Source organism: Lepeophtheirus salmonis, chromosome 1 (assembly GCF_016086655.4).
Source record: "Lepeophtheirus salmonis chromosome 1, UVic_Lsal_1.4, whole genome shotgun sequence".
NCBI classification, from domain to species: domain Eukaryota; kingdom Metazoa; phylum Arthropoda; class Copepoda; order Siphonostomatoida; family Caligidae; genus Lepeophtheirus; species Lepeophtheirus salmonis.
Genome location: NC_052131.2, coordinates 156,837 through 181,110, shown reverse-complemented (window position 1 = coordinate 181,110; position 24,274 = coordinate 156,837). Strand labels below are relative to the sequence as shown.

The following is a 24,274-nucleotide window of genomic DNA, read 5'->3' as shown; positions in this document are numbered from 1 at the left end:
TGCATCCTTATTCTCTTTAATTAATCTAGCTACATTCAAACTTTGGTCTGAAATCATGGAGCTCTACCATCCATGGTTGGTTCCTCTAATTGGCGAAGATAAGAAAGAAACGGCTTCATGGATACAACAAATGGCTGATAAGGAACAAGTATTTTTACCATGGGCTCCAGGTGATACAAAATTGTCAAGAATAGTCGTGGGCTCCTTCAGTCATATCATGGATTTTATGATAAAGAACATCTCTGGATCCAGACCCCCCCATTGCTTTACTATGGTCTGAGTTTTATTTTAAGAAATTTACGCATACTGCTGTAAAGGATTATGTTTTGAGTGTTATTCATCATGGTCTTTCTCCTTTGGATTGGAAGACTTTCATTCCCACACAGCCAGATATTGAAATGATGGTTAAAATAATTGACACCTTCTTACCTCCTTGTCATGTATTTTTGGGCAACATTTTTATTCAAATATCCTGGATTCAAGTTTTAAACGAAATTAATGCGAATTACAATCCTTCGTTGCTAACAAAGTTTATATCTGCACTTGTTAAACTTATTGTCAAACTGGCTGCGGAGCCCCAAGTTCGTCAGGTATTATTTTTTTTATCTTTGCATACATATTTGGACATATAGAGGAGTATTCATATTTGAAAGTTAGACAGGTGAAATTCTCAGTTAAGTTTGTCTGACATTGTTAATCTTAACACCTTTATTTGTGTTGAGACTCTCTACATCACAGAATTTTTTTTTTCGGCTCGGTCTTAAGTGATTTTTTCTGGACCGATTTTTGGGTATAGACCGCTGTCTCAGATCGTGGACCGATTTTGATTCGGTCTCACTTTATGTACCGATCTTTTTCGATCTTATATATTATGAGAGATCATTTTTTTTCTAGATCAACTGTCATTCATTTTTTTTCAAAAAAATCTCAAAAGTACACGATAAGGCCTAGAACAAATACTGTATACATATAAGAGACGGCGGAATCAAAATTAATCCAAGCTATCTCTATTTAAACTTTGTATAACGTCATTTATCTGAAGAAAAAAAACATAGGATGTCATGTTATAAACAATTTATCTGTAAAATCGGTCTAGACCGAAAAATTTTATATGAGAACGGTCCAGACCGAGCTTTTTTGTTGGACCGAACGAAAAATTATAAAGGTCTCAGACCGTTCTAGGATTTCCAAACCGAAACCTAACACTAACCTTAATGCATTTGTAATATTAATGATATGTGTAACACGTACTTGACCAAAGGATGTATATTATACATACATTTTTTCAAAAAGATCTTTGTTCTTTTATTTAATCATATATTTAAAAATTAATAATGATAATAATATGCATATGTAAACATATTCAACAAGAGGTTGAAATATGCAAAAGGTTCTTTTCTAATTAGTCATGATTTGAATTCTAGATAACTCCTTAAATAACTATACAACATACAGCATGTATCTTTGTTACCTTCGCTAGATTGATTCCTTAAATATTTTAATTAATAATTGTAACATTTGCTTTGAGCTATTCATATACGATTTCCCTCCTTTCTTTAGATGGGCAATCTAATGTCACTCATTGAAGAGTTAGAGTATTTTCCATGGAGGAAAATGGATCAAATGAGCTTTGATACTCTAATGCAGTGGTATGTGATGTCAGCAGATTGCATGACTGTCATAGATCATGATAAACGTCATCCTTTAGATGCTGCAGTCCTAAGGTAAGCTTTTGATTTCATATTTTTTCACATCTCGATGTTGGAATTGTTATTTACTGGGTATTGTACGTATATAGATTAGTAGAAACCATCGTTTAACGCAATTGAGGTTAACCAGTACATGTACAACATATTATGTATTGTGTATGGTATGGGTAATATTTCCGGAACGAACTAAAATGTAAAAATGGCTTTTATGAGCTCATAAATAATTTATAACTTATTTTTAGAAGTTAGTATATTATTTACCTTTAAGACTCTTAGTAGGTACAAGACAGTCGTGTTGTCCTTCACCTTTTTTGATGGTTTAGTTCACTTTAACCGTTCACTTATTCGAATTTGTTCAGTTTACTAAATCATTCAGATTGAATTCGTTTAATCGTTCATGTTTTAAACGACTTTTCGTTTGTTTTAACCAATTTCAGAAAAATAAAATGTAAATCAAAAAAATTCCAACATCTTTTAATGCAAGGATTTTCAGACTAAGACTCACGGGCATTATCTGGGCTGGCATGCCCTTTTGATGGGCCCAACTCATTCTGCTCTCTTACTAAACAATCCGGGCCTTTTTAGGAGTTCATGGATTGTTGAAATTATTTTGTATTGAACGAGTGATTGTAGTTGATTTATTTCATCTAATAGAATATACTTATATTTTTAAACAGAGTAAGATTCCGAGGAAATTTTTATAATTCAATGGTATTATTATTATTGGAACACCTTGTTAGCGCACATTAGAAGTTCCTCCTCAAAATCTCTTGGAAGTTCTTTGAAAAGCCTTTCCGCCGGTGCTGAGGTTGGGGAGATGTTGTTATAGGTATTTAATAAAAACCTTCTTGATCCTTCTGTAGGATAAGATGGAAGTAAAGTAAAAATCGATTTACTTTATCGTCTGACTTATCTTCCATACCTGATTCAATACAGAAGAATCTGTTGTTAGGTTATGCTTTGATTTCTTGGTTGGTCAAGGTATCATTCTATGAAGTTGCCCCCTCTATTAGATGACTTTTTGGCGGATCTTTCTTATTAAAGTTGAACATACGTATTCTGAATTCAAACAGATAGCTTGTTGCTACCAATATCTCCCTGGACTCAAAATAAGAGTCAAACCGATCATGAACTCCCTTGAGTAATGTATTCGCTAATGGCCTGCATTTGGTCAGCTGTTCTTTGATTCTTTTTAAGTGATAGAGGAAGGACGATATAGTAGAAAGAAGATGACCCAAAAAACGTTGGACTTTTCTCACTGGAGAGTATATAAGGGCTGGGCCAGTGGGGCTGGAGTTAGACAACAACTCTTCCAGGAACAACCACTCCCGTAGTTGCAATGGCTTGGTCGACATATTAGATAATAGACTGGCTGGGATGGATTGGTCTTGCTCCTTTAGCTGAATAATTCTTTACACAGAGTCGTACAGGCTTTTCCAATAAGTTCGAGTCTGCTTGACCAATGCTGCATTGCCACCAAACTTTACTTTAACTGCATCACAGAATTTAGAAGAGTGGTTGTATCTTGTCCAAACCACTTGTAAACGCCCTATATTTGACTGTATTATTATTATTATTTTGGAGTACAAATCGTTCCACCGGTTGATAGGAAGCATATTTATAGAGCGTATCGTGGATTTTAAGGTCCAAAAATATTTGTCTTGATGGGTCCTCGGTTACTAAATGACTATGGCCTGGGAAAAGAAACCTCAAAGTATGAGTATGATGGGATGATACTTGGAAGCTAATCCAGTTCCTTCAGAGAAATTACTGAAATTTGATTTCCCTCTCCCTGGAAGGCTTCTTAACTTCTCCGACTTTGTACCTCAAAAGTTAGAATTATTCAATACATAATACACATTTTCTCAAGAGGCAAAAAAAAACCCTCGGATTATAGCACAAATGAAATATTTACCCTTCACGTCGGTTAAAATAGGATCTCCATCTAACAAAAAAACCCTGGAGGAAATTCATGATGAAATTGAAAGCATGTTTAAGTGGACTATAGAGTTGATTCCTTTTAGACTCAGTAATAAAGTTTATTTTTTCCTTCTCAGGGCAATTCACGCCTCTCTCAATTTTGTAAAAGTAGGCAACCACCAAACCAGAGTCATAAATCATGTGTTCCAAATTCTTTTCATCTAAATGCATTATAATCTCAATGCAGACAAGATTTAAAGGGATCATAAAAAAATTTCCTCGTTCTTGTTCAGTATTTGAGTCATCAGAAAGAACGCAATCAAAATCTAAGGCCTCAAAGGCAGCTGCGACTAGCTTAATTGCTGGGTCTCTTTGTGTTTACCGATTTTGGATTGTACTACATCACGTGACCCTTTTTGAATACATGGACGTCATTGAAGAACAAGTATGTCAAAATTTATTTTGTCTTAGCTAAAATGCATCAAAAGGTTGCAGTTCATGTCACCAATGCTATCATCTAGGATATTTAGGGCACTGATCCCTTCTAATCATGCCTTATCCTGGCCTTCCTCTTCCAAATCCTCTCGGATTTGATCTGTTACTGAGAGGAGAAAGGCTTGAAAAGGATTGACTCTGCGTACCGTAGATCCGGAAGACTTTTGAGAAATTAGAAGTGTTGTCTGTGACAATTCCTATGCATTTCCATTTGAGATTTCCTTATTCCTTGATGACCTCATGTATTACCTTAGTTATGTTGTCGAATGAAAGGGACTCATTCCTTCGATAATGTAAATATTTTTATGGAAATAGTATTTATTAGATTTAAATAGCCAAATATATACTTATGTTAAAAAATAAAGACTGTGAAATTTATAAATTTGAATTTACATATGTTAAGTCATTGTAGTAATTTCCCAGTTCTTCTAGCCCATTTATAGAGGGCGCGATTGAGCTTTCGCTCTTACAGGTTTTTTAGCATTATAACAATGGTTACACTGAGCTGTTGTTGTTTATGACAGTACTCTAGTATTTCATGCACTAATGTTCTCCGTGTGCACTCCATATGTTTAGTACTCTATGTTTCAAATTTCAAATTGATATCTTCTTATTATTTATTGTAATTTTCGTTATATCTATCAAAATAAATCGAAGTACTTTGAGAAAAAAACAGAAGATATTCAAAAATAACAGAGTTTGAGTTAATGCAACTTAACTTAATTAACTCACGTATTTCATCTAATGCTACGGTTATACAACACATACTATTTCTGACGCATTTGCACTTCAATCATGGCTAATCTAGAATCTCAATGTAAATCATAAAAGTCTCAAAATAAGCCACAAGTGTCATTTAATGTTTTATCTTCTTTTCCATGTTTTATTCTTCATTTCTCAGAAGTGTTTTAAAAACTGGAGAGCCCAATTTAATGACGTGACTACAAAATCTATGGCCGAATCATTTTTAAAACTTGAGAGTCCTGCTGTTGACTTAGTTTATGTCTACATACTATTTATGAAAATAGTGTTGTATTGATAATAAACTTAGTACCTAACTAATTCAAAATGGATAGTATCATTTCTATTATTATTCGTTTTGTGATTCTGCCTTAAGAAAACATTGACTGCTCCAGTAATTTTAGCGTTAGATAGAACCCTTGAGGTAGAAAAATGCTAATAAGAAAAAGTACTTTTAGATTTAACACTTTTGAACTCCAAAGCTTGATAATATATTCTGTTATTTTAAATGTTATCTTGAAATGTTCATATCTAAAGTTGTTGAAGTATCCTCCCTTAGTGGAACTTTCTGCAGTAGTGTATTAAAAAAATTACTACAAAGGTAGTTTATCAATCATATGTATGTATCTACAGTATTGGTTCACTCCCAATATCGGTATTGATACTGATGTCCTTCATTCAGTATCGATATTCCTCCGTAACTATATGGGATTGTAATTATAATTTGTATTTATTTTATTATACTTATGGATATTAGTACTATTTACTCTTTCGTAATCGGATTGCTCAAGTATGATGGAAGAATGAATGTATGTAATCAATTCCATACCTGTATTTTGTTTTTTTTCCAATTTCATGTCAATTATATTAATTGATTTTAAATATTAGGAAAAGACAGACAAAAAGTATTTATCTACATACATTCAAGTGAACCTAGATGGATGACAAGAAACTTCATCTCAAAATCCCATAGTGTGCACTATTTTTTATTATGAAAATCCGGCAGTGGTACCAGACTGAAGTTTGAGCGGATTAGTTAAAAATTTTACGGTCTCAGACTATTTTGGGATTTCTAGACTGATACCCAAGACTTATACCTACATTTTTAAGCCACTCCAACAAAGACTTTATCCCATGATAGTAGACTTCTTGGAGTAAGACATAAATGACTATTTATCCGTTACATGAGCGAACAAACAACGGTTATAGATCATGATGAGGTTTTTTGTCGTTAGCTATTATGAAATCATGATTTCATAATTGAGATAACTAAAGGAATGCAAGAATGAGATAGGTATATCATATACCTAATATATGAACAATTAAATGCTTATTAATACAAATCTCTAAAAGTAGTGGGGACCACTGAATTTCCTAGCTCTTAGCTTTTAAATGATATATAGCTGTTCCGATTGGATTAAAGATGTCCGTACAAATACTTAAAACATGACGGCTGAAGGAGCTTGATTTGAGGTCGTATATACAGGTCCCGAAGTAAATGTTGGGAAAAACTCTTATACGGAAATGAACCACGACATGCAAGTCAATTACTTACTTCTTTGTTTAAAGGATATGGACAAAAATATATATAAACGTATTGATCAAGTCTACAAGAGGGGAAATGAGAGATATCTGGCATTATCCACAGGGGATGTGTCGAACAAAACATCCATCTCAGGGGATGCTTTTTGATGTTATTGCTTCGAGCGGAAAAAGGATGCCCTCTATTTGGGCATTGTGCTACCATCAAATCAAATATCCGTTCTCTTTGTTGTGTTTGTAGCGACATCTTTACTCCAATTGGAACATGTGATATATCATTTGAAGGCTGAGAGCCTAAGAAATTCATTGATAATAACGACTTTTGTTCATTTTCATTCATAAGCCTTTGATTTAAACCTTAAAAATCAGGAATGAATATCTACCACACTGTACAGATTTTGTACCTTTTGACTCAGTAGATACATATATATTTGTTGTGTGAATGACTATGGATGCAAAGTCTCTCCCTATGATTTTATAAATAGATAATTTATAGTTGAGCACCTGCAGTCTCGCCCACATATTGTATATAAGCCTCTTGTTATATCTTGAATAATAAATATATATTATCGTAAACAGTCACTGAATTGTAACAAAAAAACAACTTTGATTTGCATAGATGGAGTGGACCGTCTGGGTGGACTGAGATGATACGACCGACCAGCCTTTGCTCCTTTTCTTACTCATAAAAGATTATGTATTCTTATAATATGGAATATTATTCCAATTTAGCAGCAAATTATAGTTTATTTGTTGAGCACACATGCAATAATACATACACTACTGGGTGTAGAAAAAGTAATGAGGCTTTCTGTAAATACAGTTTTGAATAGGTGTTGTTGATTAAATATTAAAGTTCCAATTATTTGTGAATAGCTTAGATTCTAAGCCTTTGATTGATGTACATGTTGTAAACAAAAATTATGTATATGTCGCGATGGAGGCAAGAAGAGCCATTATAGGTCATTTAATCCGCATCGGGATGACCACCTCGGACATCATGAAGGCCTTAAACGTCAGCAAGGCCACAGTCTGTCGGATCAGAAATCGTTTGGCTGATGGGGACAATCTTAAGAACAAACCCAAGAGTGAAAGACCAAACAAAGTGAAGCCTGAAGACATCATAGAGGCCTTTAAGGTCAACCCAGCGATAAAGATGTCAGAGTACACAAAGAAAACGAAGGTGCATCCGTCTAATGTTGGCAAGACCATCCGAAAGGCTAGAGAAAGGTCGCCTAGAAGAATTGGGAGGCCACTCCTGTCCGAACGTAAAAAAACAACTCTGTCTTCAGTGATGTCAACAACTCTTGAATGATTTGAAGCACAATATTGACTGGGTAATTTTTTTCTTTGATGAAAAGATCTTACCAAAATGATCGAATGGTATGCTTTGACAAGGCTGACGATTACATACGGACAGTCACCAAGACCAAATATCTGTCCTCTGTGATGATGTTGGGGGCTGTGGCATCAACTGGAGAAAAAATACCTCCAATTTGGGTTCCTCTTGGATACAGGTTACCCCTGGCCGACTACTTGATGGTGTTGAAAGGAAATGTGGTACGTACGTATTTCAGAAGACGGACTCCGACCCATACTACTAATACTGTACAAGAGTGGATAGGTAGGAACATGAACTTCTGGTTCAAGAACTTTTGACCCTTCAGAGCCCAAATTACTCCATTTGGTGGCAAATTGAGAAGAAGACCTATAAAGTCTGCTACCCGAATATTGATGCCCTCAAGACCTCCATTAGCCAGTAGTGGAGGATCATGAAAAAGTTTCCAATTTGTGCAAGGGGTTCCGGAGGAGGTTGGAGGCTGTCATTGAGGCTAAAAGGGGCCAGATTGATAATTAATGTGCGTTGCTATAGGTAGTAAAAAATATTATGAAATAAAATGTTTTATATACAACATCATCCTCATCAATTATGAGTATTCTAATGACTACTTAGAGGCAGGTCTCTGTACTTTGTCTACACCCAGTAGACCGATAGAGAGAGAGACTATTTATTGTATGTACGAACCTACTTATTTCCGTTTTTCGTCATGAAAAAAATTGGTTTAATCACTTGTTCACCCAAGCAATAAATTTAAGTCAGGTGTTCCTGAGGATATGATTAATATATATCTTATATTTACTTATGATTTGATAGTAAGTATTCATTTTCTCCTCCTTGACCCAGAATGAGTCATCTTCTGTATATTAAAGATGAAGTTGCATGTACAAATGTATTTGTGTAAATACACTTTCTTTTTGGGTCAATCATATGGTTACTTATTCCTTTGTTTTTGTATCATTCGGATTCATGATGAGAAAGTACATCTCTTGTTCAAATACATACATATTATAATAGGTATGTATAATGATTATAAGTATCAATAAATATTTAGATAATACTTAACCTGTGTTTCTTTTTTAAGCCTTTAAATGGGTTAGATATTGGATTATATGAGTCAAGAGAGGAAGAGTGTTTCTTCTTGCTTAACCTCCCCTCCCTCCCCCCTCTCTTGTTCTTTCTTTCTTTTCGATTCCTGAAAGAAAAGTCATCATCATCACATGTTGTCTTTGTAAGATTTTCCAAATGTCAAAAATGTGACTTTTGGAGAAATACATCATAGAAGTAGTAGTAATTCGGGGGGAGTTGGGGGAACTCCCCCCGAAAGAATCTCTTGTTTTTATTTTGAAGTCTTGTTGCGTATATGTAAAGATAGAAAGTTCCTCGCTTGTTCCTTCCTTCGTTCCTCAAGTGCATTCTTTTACACTTCCCTCAAATTCCTTACCTTATAAGGCAATGTGTAGTAGTGGGATTTTCTTCCTCTCCTTCGTTTTTGGGGGCTTAGATTTGATAATCGTTTGCGACTTTTGATGTTGATATGTGTGTACATATCATGTTTTTTAACTCATAGCCTGTAGTAATGAATTAGAGAGCAAAAGAGTGTGGGAGAGAGAAGGAAAGAAAGTAAATAGATTGTAGTCCTCGTAGTAGTAAAACCAGGGATTTTCCCGTTCGGCAATTTGCCAGACCCCTTCACTACACTTAATACAATAACAACAAGAGAAAAACAGAAATGTAAAAAGTCCATCATCATCTATCTTGGCGATTTTTTGATAATTTATTAGGATTTATGGTTTCAATAATTAAGATGATGATGAATAAAAAAAAAAAAAAAAAGAGTATGTAGTCCTCTGCCTCTTCCACCCCTTCCCCTCATGCCTATGATTCATCCATTTCATTCGAGTGCATTGAAAAAGGCCCTCTCACTGTGTTAGAGCAGACACCAGTGTAGTAGCTACTCTGTACCAATTACGATTGACTCTATACAGTCATAATAGTGCGAGGGGAGAAGAGGAAGGAAGGACTTGCAAGTCTTTTTTGAGTGATCTGAGTCTTTTGAGGAAACTCATCATTGGCATTGCCCTTAGATTTTAAATTGTTGTGATAATTGCTTATTCGAGGGACTGGAATAAGTAAATTAGTTACTTGTGACTTCATATAGTGTTCATAATCAGAGTAAATACTTAGACAGGGGAAGGGTTCCTCTTCTTTCCTTGTATTTTTATAAACGTCAAGAAAACCACTGTTTAGAAATACTCGGGATTTTCCCGAAATCAGCCACTTGCGTCCACTCATTCCCATATAAGGCAACAAAAAAGAGAAAGCCGGAGTGAAAGCAGGGCGGAACAACATGGGACAGCTGCTACGTACAAAATAAGAAGGAATGTTGTTGGAAAGAAAGTAGTTGTATTCTCTCCCTCTATCTATCTATATGTTTGTGCGTGTGTGTGTCTCTCTCTCTCTCTCTTCTGAGTGTGCTCAATATTTATTATTATTTTTTTCAATTTTTTCACCTTCACTTTAGTTTTTTGATATTTATTACATACTCATATATGTATGTATATATGTATACTACTTACATGTATATATATATATGTAAGTATATATAAATATTAAAATCAAAATTGACTTGGTGTGAAGCGAGTCGAGAGGAGTAACTAGTACTTGGAAGTTACACACACATATATTAGTACATACTACATAGATAATAATAAAAATAGTTCTGAATACTTGAAAGGATTTGAACCATCATACTTTAGTACGTAGTATCACTTAATACTATACCTCCCAAAGTCCCAAAGACGCAATCAAAAGTAAGGTGTGATGTCCAAGAGTGGTAGTGGGGGTGGCGGTACAATGTCCGAGTCTCTGGAGTCCACCTGCTCATCTAGAATGGAAGAGTCCATGTTTGACTCTGGATTTTCATCCGGTTCGCTCAATCCCATGTGTTCATCAACAGAGAGCTCTTCCGCTGCCAACGTCTATAACAATAATAAGCATCAACTCCAACAAATGCCGCTCTCCTCTTCCCTCAAGGAACGACGACTAGACTCATCTGGAGGGCTCCTTGTCTCGGATTTAAGCGCCTTATCCCTATCGGACAACGCTAAACTCAATCCTGATGCTTGGCGAGAGTATTATGAACCGGATGAAGATGGGGATGTTCAGCTCCATTTAGCCATCGCTTCCGGATTCGTTGAAGTAGTCTATGCTCTCATACGAATGGTCCCCAACTCGGAGTTTCTGAACATTCAAAACAATCATCACTACGCACCCCTTCATATCGCGGTTCTACAAAATCAACCCAACATTGTCCGTCGTCTTGTTGTTTCTGGGGCAAGGCTGGACGTTCGAGACAAGGAAGGGAATACACCCCTACATTTAGCTGCTCGAAGAGGCAATGTTGAATGTGGAGAGGCCCTACTCAAATCAATTTCCGTTGGAGAAATGTGTACTCGCTCTCTTCCTTCAGTGCCTATAGATATTATTGACTTGAGAAACTCTCAAGGAGAACATTCTGTACATTTAGCAACTATGGGGGGTCATAGCCATTTCCTTCTATTCCTTTCATGGAACAATGCAGATATTAACTCGCTAGATGGCCGTTCCGGGAGATCTGCACTTCATTTTGCTGTTGGAGCTCGTAATACCGCAATCATTCATACGTTAATAGAACCCCGACCAAGTGGATGTGGCATCAATCCTAATTTAGTTGACTGGTATGGTCGCTCTGCCTATCAACTTGCTCTTGCCAATGCAGTTCCAGAAATTGCACAATTTCTTGCAACCAGGACCGGAATGAGTGTGGACATTTCTAAAGACCTTAATGGAGACGATTCATCCTGTTCTTCGTCGGATGAAGCCCCCGATGAAATCCTTTCTCGTCCCATTCTAAACAGCGCCTAGTATTGACTTCATCGCACACATATTTGTGTTCTAAGACTTCTACATACTACAAATTCGCATACTTTCCGCTTAAGAAATCATATATTTTTGCACTAACAATCCCCGGCGGAAACGAACAACTTACTATGAACGCCAATTTGATTACAATTTGTAATAATAAATTCTTTGTTTTATATTAATAATAAATATTTATTATTATCATTAATCCTATCTATTTATGAATTATTGTTCTTTATCTATCGATTCCTAAGTCTCTAAACAATCCCCTTTCCTCTCAAACCCTATTGACTAATTAATTATTAAGCATGAATCATGATTCAACTGGGGCTTCCTTCCTCTGACTCTCTTTATCCATGTATGAGTAAATTGGGGGAGGGACGTAAAAAAAACCCATCTCTTTTCCAAGGATGAGGATTCTTTTTATATTCATTGAGGAAACCTTTACAACAGTTGTGACCTACATGCAAAACAACAACAACAACAAAAAAAAAACACATTTCCCCAAATGTCCGACTACCTACAATCTACATATTTAATTTAGTAATATTTATTTACTAAAATAGTATAGTACATAAGTATTAATATTCATAATATATGTATATGTAATTATTTAGAGTAAATAGCTGAATGTATGATAGAGTAAAATCAAGTAATTATGTAAGTTTTGACAAAAAAAGTATCACACGGTTTTGCAGATTGATTATGATCATCATTTTACATGATGCATCTTTCCTCATATCTAAAAAGAAAATAAAGAATAATTATACAAGGTAGGGCCAGATATATGGAATGTCAAAAAAATCCCTTCTTACGGTTCATCTGGATCCACGTAGATATGATGAAAAGCAGGTTTGTTCTGCTCGTTCAGTTCCTTTTCTTTTTGAGCCATTTTCTGGACTCGGTCCTGCATCTCTCTATAGAACACATGAGTTAGTTTGTTTGTTTATATTTAGTATAAATCCCTTAAGAGCCTTACTTATCCTTCTTTTTTCTTCGAGAGTTTTGTAATTTGTTGTAAATGATGTAAAGACAGAGAAGTGCAATGCTGACCATTCCCAAAACAATCAGTACAATGATTCCAGTGGGCAGTGCTGTAAAATATCAATGAATTAGCATACTCAATCCCTTTCCTTCCATGATGATAAACAATATATTTACGTGCTACAGATGCCTTCTCAAAGATCCTTGCACGAAAACATTCCTGCTCCAACATTTTATCAAATTTCGTCACTTCTGCACACACATAGTACCATCCCTCCGGCAAATTATCTAAATTCCGTTTATTCTCTTCATTCAATAGTGGAAAAGAAACGTCATGACTCATTTCCAGTCTACCTGGATCAGATGTGTCCGACGACTCTTTACTCATTTCTTCTGTTGGATCCTTTGATATTCGTTTGTATTTGATATGTACCTTTTTTATAGAAAAAACAAAGGCTCTTAATTCACTCATGACTTGAACTACAAACCTATATACACTTACCATTGCATCTGACACATATTTGATGGGCGTAAGTACAATGGTCATAGAGTCCTGTACACCCCCATCCATGAGCTGAACGTTGTTTAAACGACTCTTTTCTTTTTGTACGCTCTCCTCGTAATCCGTAAAGTCCATGTCATCCATACTTACATCCCAATGTGCGTCATTCTGATAATGGTAAAGTAAGGGATCCCTATTTTTTGTATCCTTATGAACAGGAAAACTTGATTTCGTGGTCTCTTTACTCGGAGTAAAGTATTTACTGGGCGGTGTTTTAGTTGTTATGGGCAGATATTTTGGGATCGTTGTTAAGCCTCTAATAGTAGTTATTGTACTAGGACTGGTATTGCTACTGCTCATTATAGTATTCACACTATTGAAATCACTTTGTGGGGACTCTGTTATAAGTTCTGTATATATCATGGGGAGAGTTGTTGTATAAGTTATGACTTTTTCAGAGTCTGGAGAAGAAGGCAATGTCGTTTCACGACTCTCTTCAATGTTCATTTCATTCTCTGGAGCAAGATTTAAGTCAATGCTGGTTCCTCCTGATTCGGATGAGGATTCAGTCACTAATGAGGAGGTAATCTTCTCCATTGGAGACTCTGTATAAAATGTAGATGGAATTGATGGTGGTGGGGTTGAATTATTCTCATCATGAGTATCAGTATAACTAAGACTAGTATTGATCACATACTCGGACTCTGTAGTTTCTTCAATTAGGGTTTCATTCCTGATATATTTTTCCTCAGGTGTTTGTTTTGAATTAATATTATTATTATCACTATGAAGAGAGTTTTCTAGAGTGGAAGAAGTGGGAACGATGAAAAACGTTGAGGATGGTTCTAGGATACGAGCATTTTGCTTTGGAGAAATGAGTAGTTGAGCTGTACGGAATGTTGAAGAGGAGATGGACTCCTCTTCCTCAACATTTGTTGCAGATTCCTTGGGGTAGGAGTCCACACTGTAAGATATGAACAAAATCAGTGAGATTTTGAGTAGATTCCTCATCCTTTGTTGACTCTATGGTTCTTCTGAATAAAACTATGATGATGAAGATTATTATGATTTTGATGGATCCTTGCAAAAGGGCTTCTTCATACCTCCTCCATAGAGTGAACTTAAATTGCGTTTATTCTTTAATACATACTTATTTATTAGTAATAGAACTAGTACATAGTATTTTCACTTATTATTATCTTTTTTTAATCAATGAAGAGGTTCTGTTCACTCCCGTATGTATTTAATATTCTTCAACCAACTAACAATCCAATACTACTGGAGTTACTACTCTAGTATTATGATGATAGTGTGTGTGCTTTTTTTACTTTATTTTTTGCATGGAATCCTTCCTATTCTGACTAATTTCATGACTACTGTCGATGAAGAGAGGTACCCGGGTACGGAGAAGGAGAGCGCTACTCCACGCAAAAACCACCTTTTCTCTTCTCTATCTCTGGTGGTTGGTTCTACATATAGTCTTTACACACTCACATGCATTACGTTTATAGAGCTATGCAACTAAGCATACTACTATATACATACACACATTCAGAGCGCCTACTCCCTAGAAAATAAAACTCTACTCACTACATAATAAATATTATTAAGTACATATATATCAGCGTGCTCCTTTATAATAATAAAGTATATCATCATTATATTAAAAATCATCGCAATGTCGTGTAATTTAACCCATCGTTTAACAGAAGAGAAGGTTCCTACTTACCAATTCGACATTATTTGAAAGCGTATTAACATTTAACAAGGAGCAAACCTCATATCCATATTTAATTGTAGGTCATGAAATTAATAAGGAATGAATATGACATTATGTACATGTATATTAACTTGACAGTTGAGGTAGAAATCTCTAATGCTTTACATACATGTAACAACATATGATGCACAGAGACACACAAAATGATGAAGATAAATAAACTTTAGAAACTTTGTGGCCTCAAACTGGTTTTTCCTTACAGAATAAATATGTAGATATATATATGAATAATAAATGCATTTCACAATGTATCTAGCCTTGACGTCATCGGAAACAACGGATTTCGGGGCTGATCAACGTCTGCAGATCCACGAAACGGGGAAAATCCAAACTCAAAACAAAGTTTGTATTTAAAAAAACAAAAACACAAAATGAATTTAAATTTTTCGACATAAATTCGACTTCCTTAAATAGTGTTTACAATTTGAGATCCTACAAGTTGTTGATGGGATATAAGGCTTCTTTGTGGTTATTCTTGTACAGTTATACCTCGGACTAATAGAGGGGAGAGGGTGTCTGTTGGATCGAGGTGGTGTGTTCAAGATGTGCAAGCTGACTTATTTTCTTCCAGTACGTGTATTCTTCGTTCCGAAATCCTTGCGTATTCTTCAGCTGCGACCTCTAAAACAAAGTGGGTTGTAACTTTTGATTTAAATGCGAGTCTTCATTCTTAATTAATTCATTTAATTAAGCCTAATAGCTGCGGTCCTATCAGCAAACCTCCCACGCCGCCAAGTGAACAAAATTTGGTGTAGAGGGGTTTTTGTCGGTTCTAACGGGATTTGTTAGATCGAGGGTTAACCGTACATCAAAGAGTCTCTATAGCTTTTCTTTTATATTAATATTAGGGACTGTGTAGATTCAAAGGTCGCTTGCAGGAGGGAGGGGCATTGAAATTGCGAACATTGATATAATAAAGTATGTATATTATGTCTACCAAATGTGAAGAAGAGGGCCAAAAATGTCGAAACTTGTCTAGAGACTTTGTACATGCCCCCTTATCAATGCTTCATTGCCATACCTAATTTCCTTACTGTTATTATTATGGCGAAGAAAAGTGAGATTTCCATCTTGGTCTGTTTGTATGAGGCTGATGAGTGATTGATGAGGTTTCAAATAATAATAATAATATTAATATACATTAGTTGATTTCATTAGGGACTATGTCATAAAAAATATGTATATATCTGAAGAGGAATTGTATTAATCATATCAAAATGAATATAATATGTACCTATGTTCAACTTTGACATGGTGCTGTAATCATTAGAAGGGTGTTTTTTTTTTTTTAAATATGTAGATTTATTGTGTGTATTAGTGTCGTTCTTTGTCTGTTCCAAGTTTTTAATTGATTTTACAGCAAATCCAACAGCAACCTTCGAAATGATTATTTAAAAGTTATAGCGTTGCGTTTATAAAATATGAATGTATGTAACATACATGCGTATGGATGGATGTACATTGTACAAATGTATAAAAGCCTTGAATCCTATTAAAATTATTCATTCTCTTAATATAATTATATTACTTTTAGTAATTAAATACATGCGTATTATTATTAGTTACATATAAATAATCTACATTTGTATTCCGCGAAAACAAAAATAAATAAATGAATCCGGTGGTTCTCCTTCTTTTTAATGAGCTCCTTCAATGAAAAGTTCCTCCTGATGATGACTATTATTTTATGTAGTTACTAATTGTGAGACTTGAGTAGGAAGGTTTTGGATATTCAGCTATAAACAATTGGTTTCTTTCCTTGAAGACGAGATTTGGGGAGTTGTATCTTTCGAATGGTTATTTCTTCTTCTCCGTGTATTGGGCACATATTAACTATTATGTCTATAACTTTGTATGATTTCATTTTTCGCCATCACCCTTTTCTTCATTTATGTATGCATGTATTTCGCAATAAGGTCTATTTCTTAGAAAGAAAATAACAAGGAGCCTTCCTTATATGTGTATAAATATTATTATTATTATTAGTGATGAGCTACGACCAAAACTCGTAAATTGGTACTCGAGTTTTATGAAGTAAATAAAAAAATATACACAAAACTCGGCTGTTGGGCATAAAAACCTGAGTATTATTCGGAACTCGTCAGAACTTTGGATTCTTTTTCGAGCCCCATTATAACATGTAAATCTTCCTAGACTTTGATCATTTCTTTGCAAAATTTAGAGTTCAAGTCTTCCTACAGATATAAATGTGTATATTTTTCTGCAATGTAAACTCATCATCCCAGTTCCTTTTAAAAATAATCTTTGTTTGATTTTTTTAAGACTAGCGGGAGTACTCGACATTGCTTGGAATTACTTAACTTTCTATTTTCTATATATTATCATTAATATGTATTCATATTAATAAGCATCAGTGCCACACAAAACATATTTGCTACAAATTATAACCAGACTATATTAAATTATTGATTTATTGACTAGATCAACTCTTGAATTATGCTTATGACCACGATTCAAATAAGTTAAACTAATTTTTAGATTAATCTGTGTAGCATAAATTACGAAAATAATTTTGTGGGGTCATCAATACATTATATTAAATCTTCTTGTAGTACGATTGTTATTATAAGATCCTTTTATCTGTACAATATATAATATATTCAATTACAAATACAGAGTTCTCTAGAGAACTACACAAATTTTTAATTGAATTGTTTCAATAATTCATTAAAAAATATGATTTCTTTTTTACTAACATATTTTTTTCTGGAGCAAGAAATGTTAGGCTGAGAATGGAGTGTTCAGAGGCAAGTAAATAGTATTCAGGTGAATAACGAGTTTTTTAGAAACTCAAAAATACTCATGCAGTAAAATTCAGCTCGCGGGACATCACTAATCATGATTATTATTATTTGTTAACATGAAAGGTGCACATTTATGAATGTATCCCTCTTCAAAAATATGGTAGTCTTTCTTTACAAATTAATGATATTGGTGGTCTTGATTTAATGTAGGACATATGTTTGTCCTACTACAGCATCCGTTCTGCGATTTCTATCCTTATTACAATTGCCTTTACATTGATAAAAACACAAGAATGAATAGTATCAATATGACGACGACCTAATAATATTATCTTCCTTTCCAATCCCCTCTAAAGGTTGACGACTTTAAATAACACAGGACTCTCTATCAGATGCATCGGAACCATAGGGGTCAAGGGGTCCCCCACTTTTGTGGAATTTTTATAGTGATTTTAATAAAAATAAATGTGTTTTGCCTTAAAAAAATTGAAATGTCACAATTTGATGACTATTTTTTTTTTTTTTTCATTTTAAAAATAAAGTTAAAAATCATCCCACTCAATTATAGCTCACATCCCATTTGTATTCCTTTGAACCATATAAGATTGATAGAGTGTTGCTGAAATACATACAGATTATTACAGCTTTTTTAAATTAAAGTCAAATAATTCTTTCAAGTTTTATCCCTTTTAAAAAATTGTAACTTTAAAATTGTTCAAAAAAGTTTTTGTCCCTTATATAAAAAGTTCTTAAACATTCTGTCAAAATTGTTTTATAAAAAAGAAGCCCAAATATAATGCTCCCCCTCCCCGGAATAAAAAAACAACAACACCCCTCTTACAAATGCATTCAAGGGTCGGTGCTCTTCCTACTAGTACCCTATTTTTGTACCGATCCCGATACCTAAATTAGTACCGGTATTTGATACTTGCATCTACCTTCGTTTTGACACGTGCCACAATTTTTTTAACGTCTGATCATTGATTTACCCTTTATTTTAAGAAGTTTACATCGACAGCCATGATTTCTTGCTTATAAACCTCTTGTATGGATAAAACATATCTTTTCAAACTGTGAGTCAGGAAAAACATTAAAGTTAGGCCCTGATTCGGTGGGTATATTATTTTATGACGTAATGAGAATGCAAGTACCGGTTCCAATACGAATTATTGTTTTATATGCGTCATTACCCCGCTACACCTATAGTACCGATATACCAAACAACACTTCTTGATACTTATAGGTGCATTCCGGAAAAAAAGTATACGTATTATATATTGTAACAACGCACATATTCACTCACAGCAGGAAATCTTGTTTAGATCAACCATAAATACACAAACATATGCATTGTGTGCAAATGAGGACTACGAAATCGTTACCTATTTCTTTCCTCTCTTGAGTCGTAGGTTAACACTTTTGACCTTTCGTATGTTAGAATATGTAAATCCTTATTCTATGTACATTAAGACTGGTTCTTCAATTGGTGTTATCAATATAGTCCTAAAATGTTCCTTTTGATAAAAAAAAAAGAAGAAATAAAACGTTTGAGCCATATTAATCAAGGTAGAGAGTTTGTACAGAGTCTTTGAAGTTGTGAATTGAACAGTTTTATATTTAAAAATAAATAAAATACAATTCTTACCAAAAAATAGTCAACATAATGTAAAAATAGAGAAATTTATATAAAAAAAAAAAATTTAGATGAATAAAAAATCTTTCAAAAGTTATTTACAGCTTTTCTTTAAAATGATTATTTCTTATTAAAAAATGAGAAATATAATATACTACCCTGTATAGCGCGCACTTATTTTCCCCCCTACCAATAACTATTGAATATAACCCGTATGAGATATACCTCACAAAGTGCATTGCTCCAGAAGGGCTAAATTGAATCCCTCAATTCCTCTACTCGGAATACCTCCCAAAAATTCAAAGGTAGTATTTAAAAACCCTATCTTTCATGTCTTTATGTCATCAATAATTATACTGTGAACTACTCGTCTAATGATGAGCATGGACGTACGGTTCCATCCTATTAAAATATCCTTGTCAAAAAAAGTTTGTACACATAAAGGACAAAAAAGTGCCCTCTACTGAGTACAATGGTGTTTTATTTGTCATTATATAGAAAATATAATCATTTTAGAGGTTCTTTAAAAAAATTAATAATAAAGTTCATACTTTCAGCTATCCAATGACATACTTTTAAACTTTCTGAATCCATTCGTCTTGAAGCTAGGAGCCTCTGAATAAAAAAACACATATTTTCAACCTTAAACCATGCTAATTTGAGTTATAAGCATGATACATACATTTAAAAAGTAGTTTGATAATTTTAGTAACATTGGGATTTAAAATATATTCAATACCAAGGGCTTATAAAAGCTTTGAAATCAAATTCTATTAAATTGAGACATGCTGTTCTAGTGCTTTAAAAAAGCTGTGATTTTGTTAGATAGTGTAATCGGGATAGAATCGCAATTAAATGCTCCTGTAAGTTTTGTTTCCCCATCTTCTATCATATAAAAACATAAAAAGGTGTAGAATATGTTGGTTGACAAAATTCTTAATAAACGAAAATAAGTGCACCAATTATCGAGGGCGTTATGGTGTAAAACTACATACTTAGAACCCATTCCACTATGTAACGGTAATGTGGAATGATATGCAATGTCAATATAAAAAGGGGACTCTTGGGTTTCATAGTAAGGAAGTCCTTGTAGAAACGATAATACTGAAATGCCATGGGTTCAAACCAAATCACCTCATGATTTCCAATTAACAAAAGATGGAATAAGAACTTCCTGAATTTTTTATTATTATATATATATTTTTGCAAGTGTCATGACTTCCAAAATGTGTTCTGCACATATAATGAATCATTAGCCTATTAATGTAAATATCAAATAGGTACCCATGATAGGAAATTAAATACATTTGCTAAGAAGTAAGTGATTGTGTTGTGTATCTAAGTTAAGTGTAATTCCATGGATATTACTTATATTATATTAGGTATCTATGACATATCCTCTTCATTATTATTTATGGTCAGCCTATGTATGAAATCAAAGGGCATCTCACATAAAAGTGAGCCAGGGAAATATTTATCTTCCCAGGGATTTCTGAATTTCAATATTTCCTCATAAATGCTTCATTTCATTATTATAATTAGAGTTGCCATTTTTGTAGGGGAAAAAGAGCGCTAGGAGAAGGCGGGAGTGAGACTTGTTTATACCGGGTGCCGCGAAAAAAATCTTAACACTTTCAATCTATAACTTAATCAAGATGTATTTCAGTAACCAGATGTAATAGGGTACGTCAATAAAATAAAAATAAATAATATTATGTCTTGGCTACCCTAATCATCCATGAAGCACCCCTTGGCAGCAATGATGGCTTCCAGGTGGGCATGGAAGGCCTTGTACCCATTGTGGATGTAGTCCTCAGATATGTCATTCCAGTGCTGATGGAGGGCGTCCTTGAGGTGTTGATATTTGGGTGACTGACAGAACAGGCTTTGGACTCAACATGCACCCAAAAAGTTGCAAGTTGTCCTTCAACCACTTCTGAGCCTTTTTTGGACGTGCTTGCAGGCGCACCATCCTGCTGGAGTCCGAGTAGTTGGTCTAAACCCATGGTAACAATGCAATCTCTCTTGGTTTCTTGCTAGCGTCTAAAAGTTTGTGGACCGAAAGTCGTTGGTCACGTTCAGATACCGATTTATCTTTTAGACTGCGGGTCTCACTTTTTTTTTAGTGATGAAAATGCTCATTTTTAGTGAAACGAAACGTTGTAAAATACACAGCCCGACCCGTGGGCTAAAAGTCAACTCAGTATATAATTAAATATACTTTAAAAATCAACGTGCCCACTATTAGTGATAATGAGAACATGGAGAAAATGAGAATTGAGAAAATATGTATGATTAAAAAGACTAGCCTAAAACATATTATTTCTTCTCGCTCAAAGACAATTTCCCGGAAAATGAGATACTTCATATAATGATGTACATACATGATATGTAAAAATGGGAGTTACCTGTTGAAGGATTTTCTTTTGTGTTATTATTCCTGCCTATTCATACTTACTATAGATAGAGGCATGATCAAATAGGAGGCATAGTTTTGTTATTGTTTTTTATTATTGCATTTAATTTCTCTCTCTCTCTCAAACCTGAATTTATGAGTAGGTACCACATACTATGTACATATATGACATACATGTAGTGATAACTTTACCCCTTTTCCATCCTTCCCCCCTACAATACTTCTGATTCTACATTGGAGGCCTAAATCCCCTATATTTATGTACGAGTATTAAATGTCCTTTTATAACGCCTTTTAATAGTGTGTAGGTCATTTCATATAATAGTCTCTTTCCCCTCTAAGGTCCACCACTAATCAATTTCCTACTCTGACATTATTGGGTTGTTGCAAATAGGCATAAAGTATGTATTAATAGGAAGACCAGGATAGGAATTGCGTCAAACAAAAAAACAAAATCAGGTTTTTATTATTCCCTGTCTGGTTGCATAAAGGTTTTAAAAACCCATGGCCACAGTTATACAACATCATTTTTCTTTAGAGGGAAGGCGCCACCGTGAGGATGAAGAATATAAAGGAATATTTATAATGATTTCAATCCCTTCCTATTAAAATGATCTAATGATATTTGATAATTTATTAGGTACGTACCTACTGATTATTTTTTTATTTCTAAAATCAAAAACATAGGTTGTTACTTGTTATTTTGGTTAAATGGTTCATCATCAAAGAGAAAGTTCTTGTGTTATTGTAGCTTATATTTATAATATTTAATACCTACACATGGCTTAATAATTAATCCATCATTTGATCAACCCTATGAAAATAAGGTGTTTAGTTATAGATTTTCCCCCCCACTTCTTTATTTATTTATAAAAGACTATACTAGTTCTGTGATTTTCTCGAGATTGGTCTGGGTCTCAAGATCCATTTCTGAAGGATCATTATTATATTCATTACCAATATCAAAAGCAATTAGAGTAAACATTTTCCTTTTCTAGAAAAGAAAAATGCAAGATCAACTTCTTTTTTTTCTTTTTTTCTTGGTTTCAATCCTCCATGATGTCTTGGTCTTGAACACAAAGCTAGGCTGTACAAAGAAGGGAATGGATTCTATTAAACAAATTGAAGAAGAAATTAAAAAAAAAAAAAAATCCATTTAACATCTGAATACTTTCACTAACTTGTCAAAAACTATTTCAATTATCCCTCTGCTTTTATCAACCGTTATCGTCACTAGTCGAATTATGTCTTGTTCCTACATATACATATGTATTTATATAGCCAGTAGGTTCAAGTCTTGCCAAAAGACATGGGTACACATGTTATTTAGTATGTATATTGTATAAATATATGAATATAAAGGGATGAAAATTATATCCTACATAAGTCGTCAACTTTCTTACTTTTTATATTTAATGCCTTTATGCTTTAATTTCTCTCATTATGTGGGGAGCTGAGGAGGAAGACACAATTAGGATTCCTTTACCTTACCTTGTTTTCTCTAATTATGCATAAAGCCAGTTGATTTTCTTTAAATAATTAAATTTAATCATAGAGTAGAATTCCGACATTGGACGCTAATTCGACGTTAAGGAGCGATGCAGGAGTTTAGTGTCAAATCATGATTCCCCATAAGAAATAGCTGAAAACGGATTAAACCGTACATAAATTTTAGAGAAATATGCTTAAAGTTAAATGATATAAATATATAAGAAACCTCTCTTCTGCTATGTCTTTCTTGGAATCCATATTTTTGGTGTTATTGTTCTCTAAAACTGTACATAAAAACCATCTAAAATACAGTTAAGGTCAGATAAATGTCAATTGGTTCATATAAAAACAGCTGGGGTGTAAATATGACATCCCTGGCTTCTTTAATACCGAATTTTTATTTAAAAAACAAACAAACGATGTTTTCGATAAAGTTATAATTTTATGACTTCTCATGGCCTGTAGATGTTTTATGGCAACTGCAGCTATTACAGTGTTACAAATCTTTGGACAACAACGGCAACTAGCGGCCTGTAACCGAAACACAAAGAAGTAGAGGCAAAGTATTTTCGCCATTTTGCCTCGAGCTCTGAATATGTCGAGTACTGTGGCTATGAAATTCTGGCGTTTTACTGACCATACAGGGTTGACGTGATATTTTTGACACTTGATATTAATGCACATAATGACCGTTAGGTATCAGTAACTTACTGTAGGATTTTTTCCAAAATATTGGCTCAGTAGTTGAGAACACGTGGTACTGACAACGACTTTAACTTGTCCAACCAGTGGAAAAGAATAACGGCAGTGATGATGATTCGTGCAGTTTTTAGCACTGTAACATCACGAAGGATCCCTGCAACGCGAGGAACACAGTCAAGACCATCAGGCCCATTTGTTCTTTTCTTTCTTTTTTAGCCCACAAGTCCCAGATGTGGCTGTCCAAGAACTTTGAGGACTATACCAGCCCCAACATCTGACCTCCCAAGACCCCCGTCTGCAATCCCTGCGACTTCTACCTGTTGGGGCAGTTGAATGTGACACTAATCTCGTG

At 34.3% G+C, this 24,274-nt stretch overlaps 3 protein-coding genes across 3 annotated transcripts in view; 2 read left to right on the top strand and 1 right to left on the bottom strand.

The window, feature by feature from the left end:
* Positions 1-24,274, top strand: part of Epg5 (ectopic P-granules autophagy protein 5) — a 53,779-nt gene that overhangs the window by 6,960 nt on the left and 22,545 nt on the right. The window contains 3 exon segments of the mRNA XM_040727262.2: positions 30-238; positions 240-590; positions 1,561-1,724. Coding sequence (XP_040583196.1) covers positions 30-238; positions 240-590; positions 1,561-1,724 — 724 coding nt within the window.
* Positions 9,354-11,857, top strand: LOC121131883 (NF-kappa-B inhibitor cactus). The gene has a single exon (XM_040727284.2). It carries the CDS (start codon positions 10,570-10,572, stop codon positions 11,650-11,652), a length of 1,083 nt encoding a protein of 360 aa, XP_040583218.1. The 5' UTR covers positions 9,354-10,569; the 3' UTR covers positions 11,653-11,857.
* LOC121131872 (uncharacterized) lies at positions 12,184-16,522 on the bottom strand. The gene is made up of 5 exons (XM_040727273.2): positions 13,136-16,522; positions 12,811-13,066; positions 12,629-12,743; positions 12,465-12,566; positions 12,184-12,391 (listed from the first exon to the last, which is right to left on the bottom strand). The coding sequence occupies exons 1-5, from the start codon at positions 14,144-14,146 to the stop codon at positions 12,367-12,369; spliced, it is 1,509 nt and encodes a 502-aa protein (XP_040583207.1). The 5' UTR covers positions 14,147-16,522; the 3' UTR covers positions 12,184-12,366.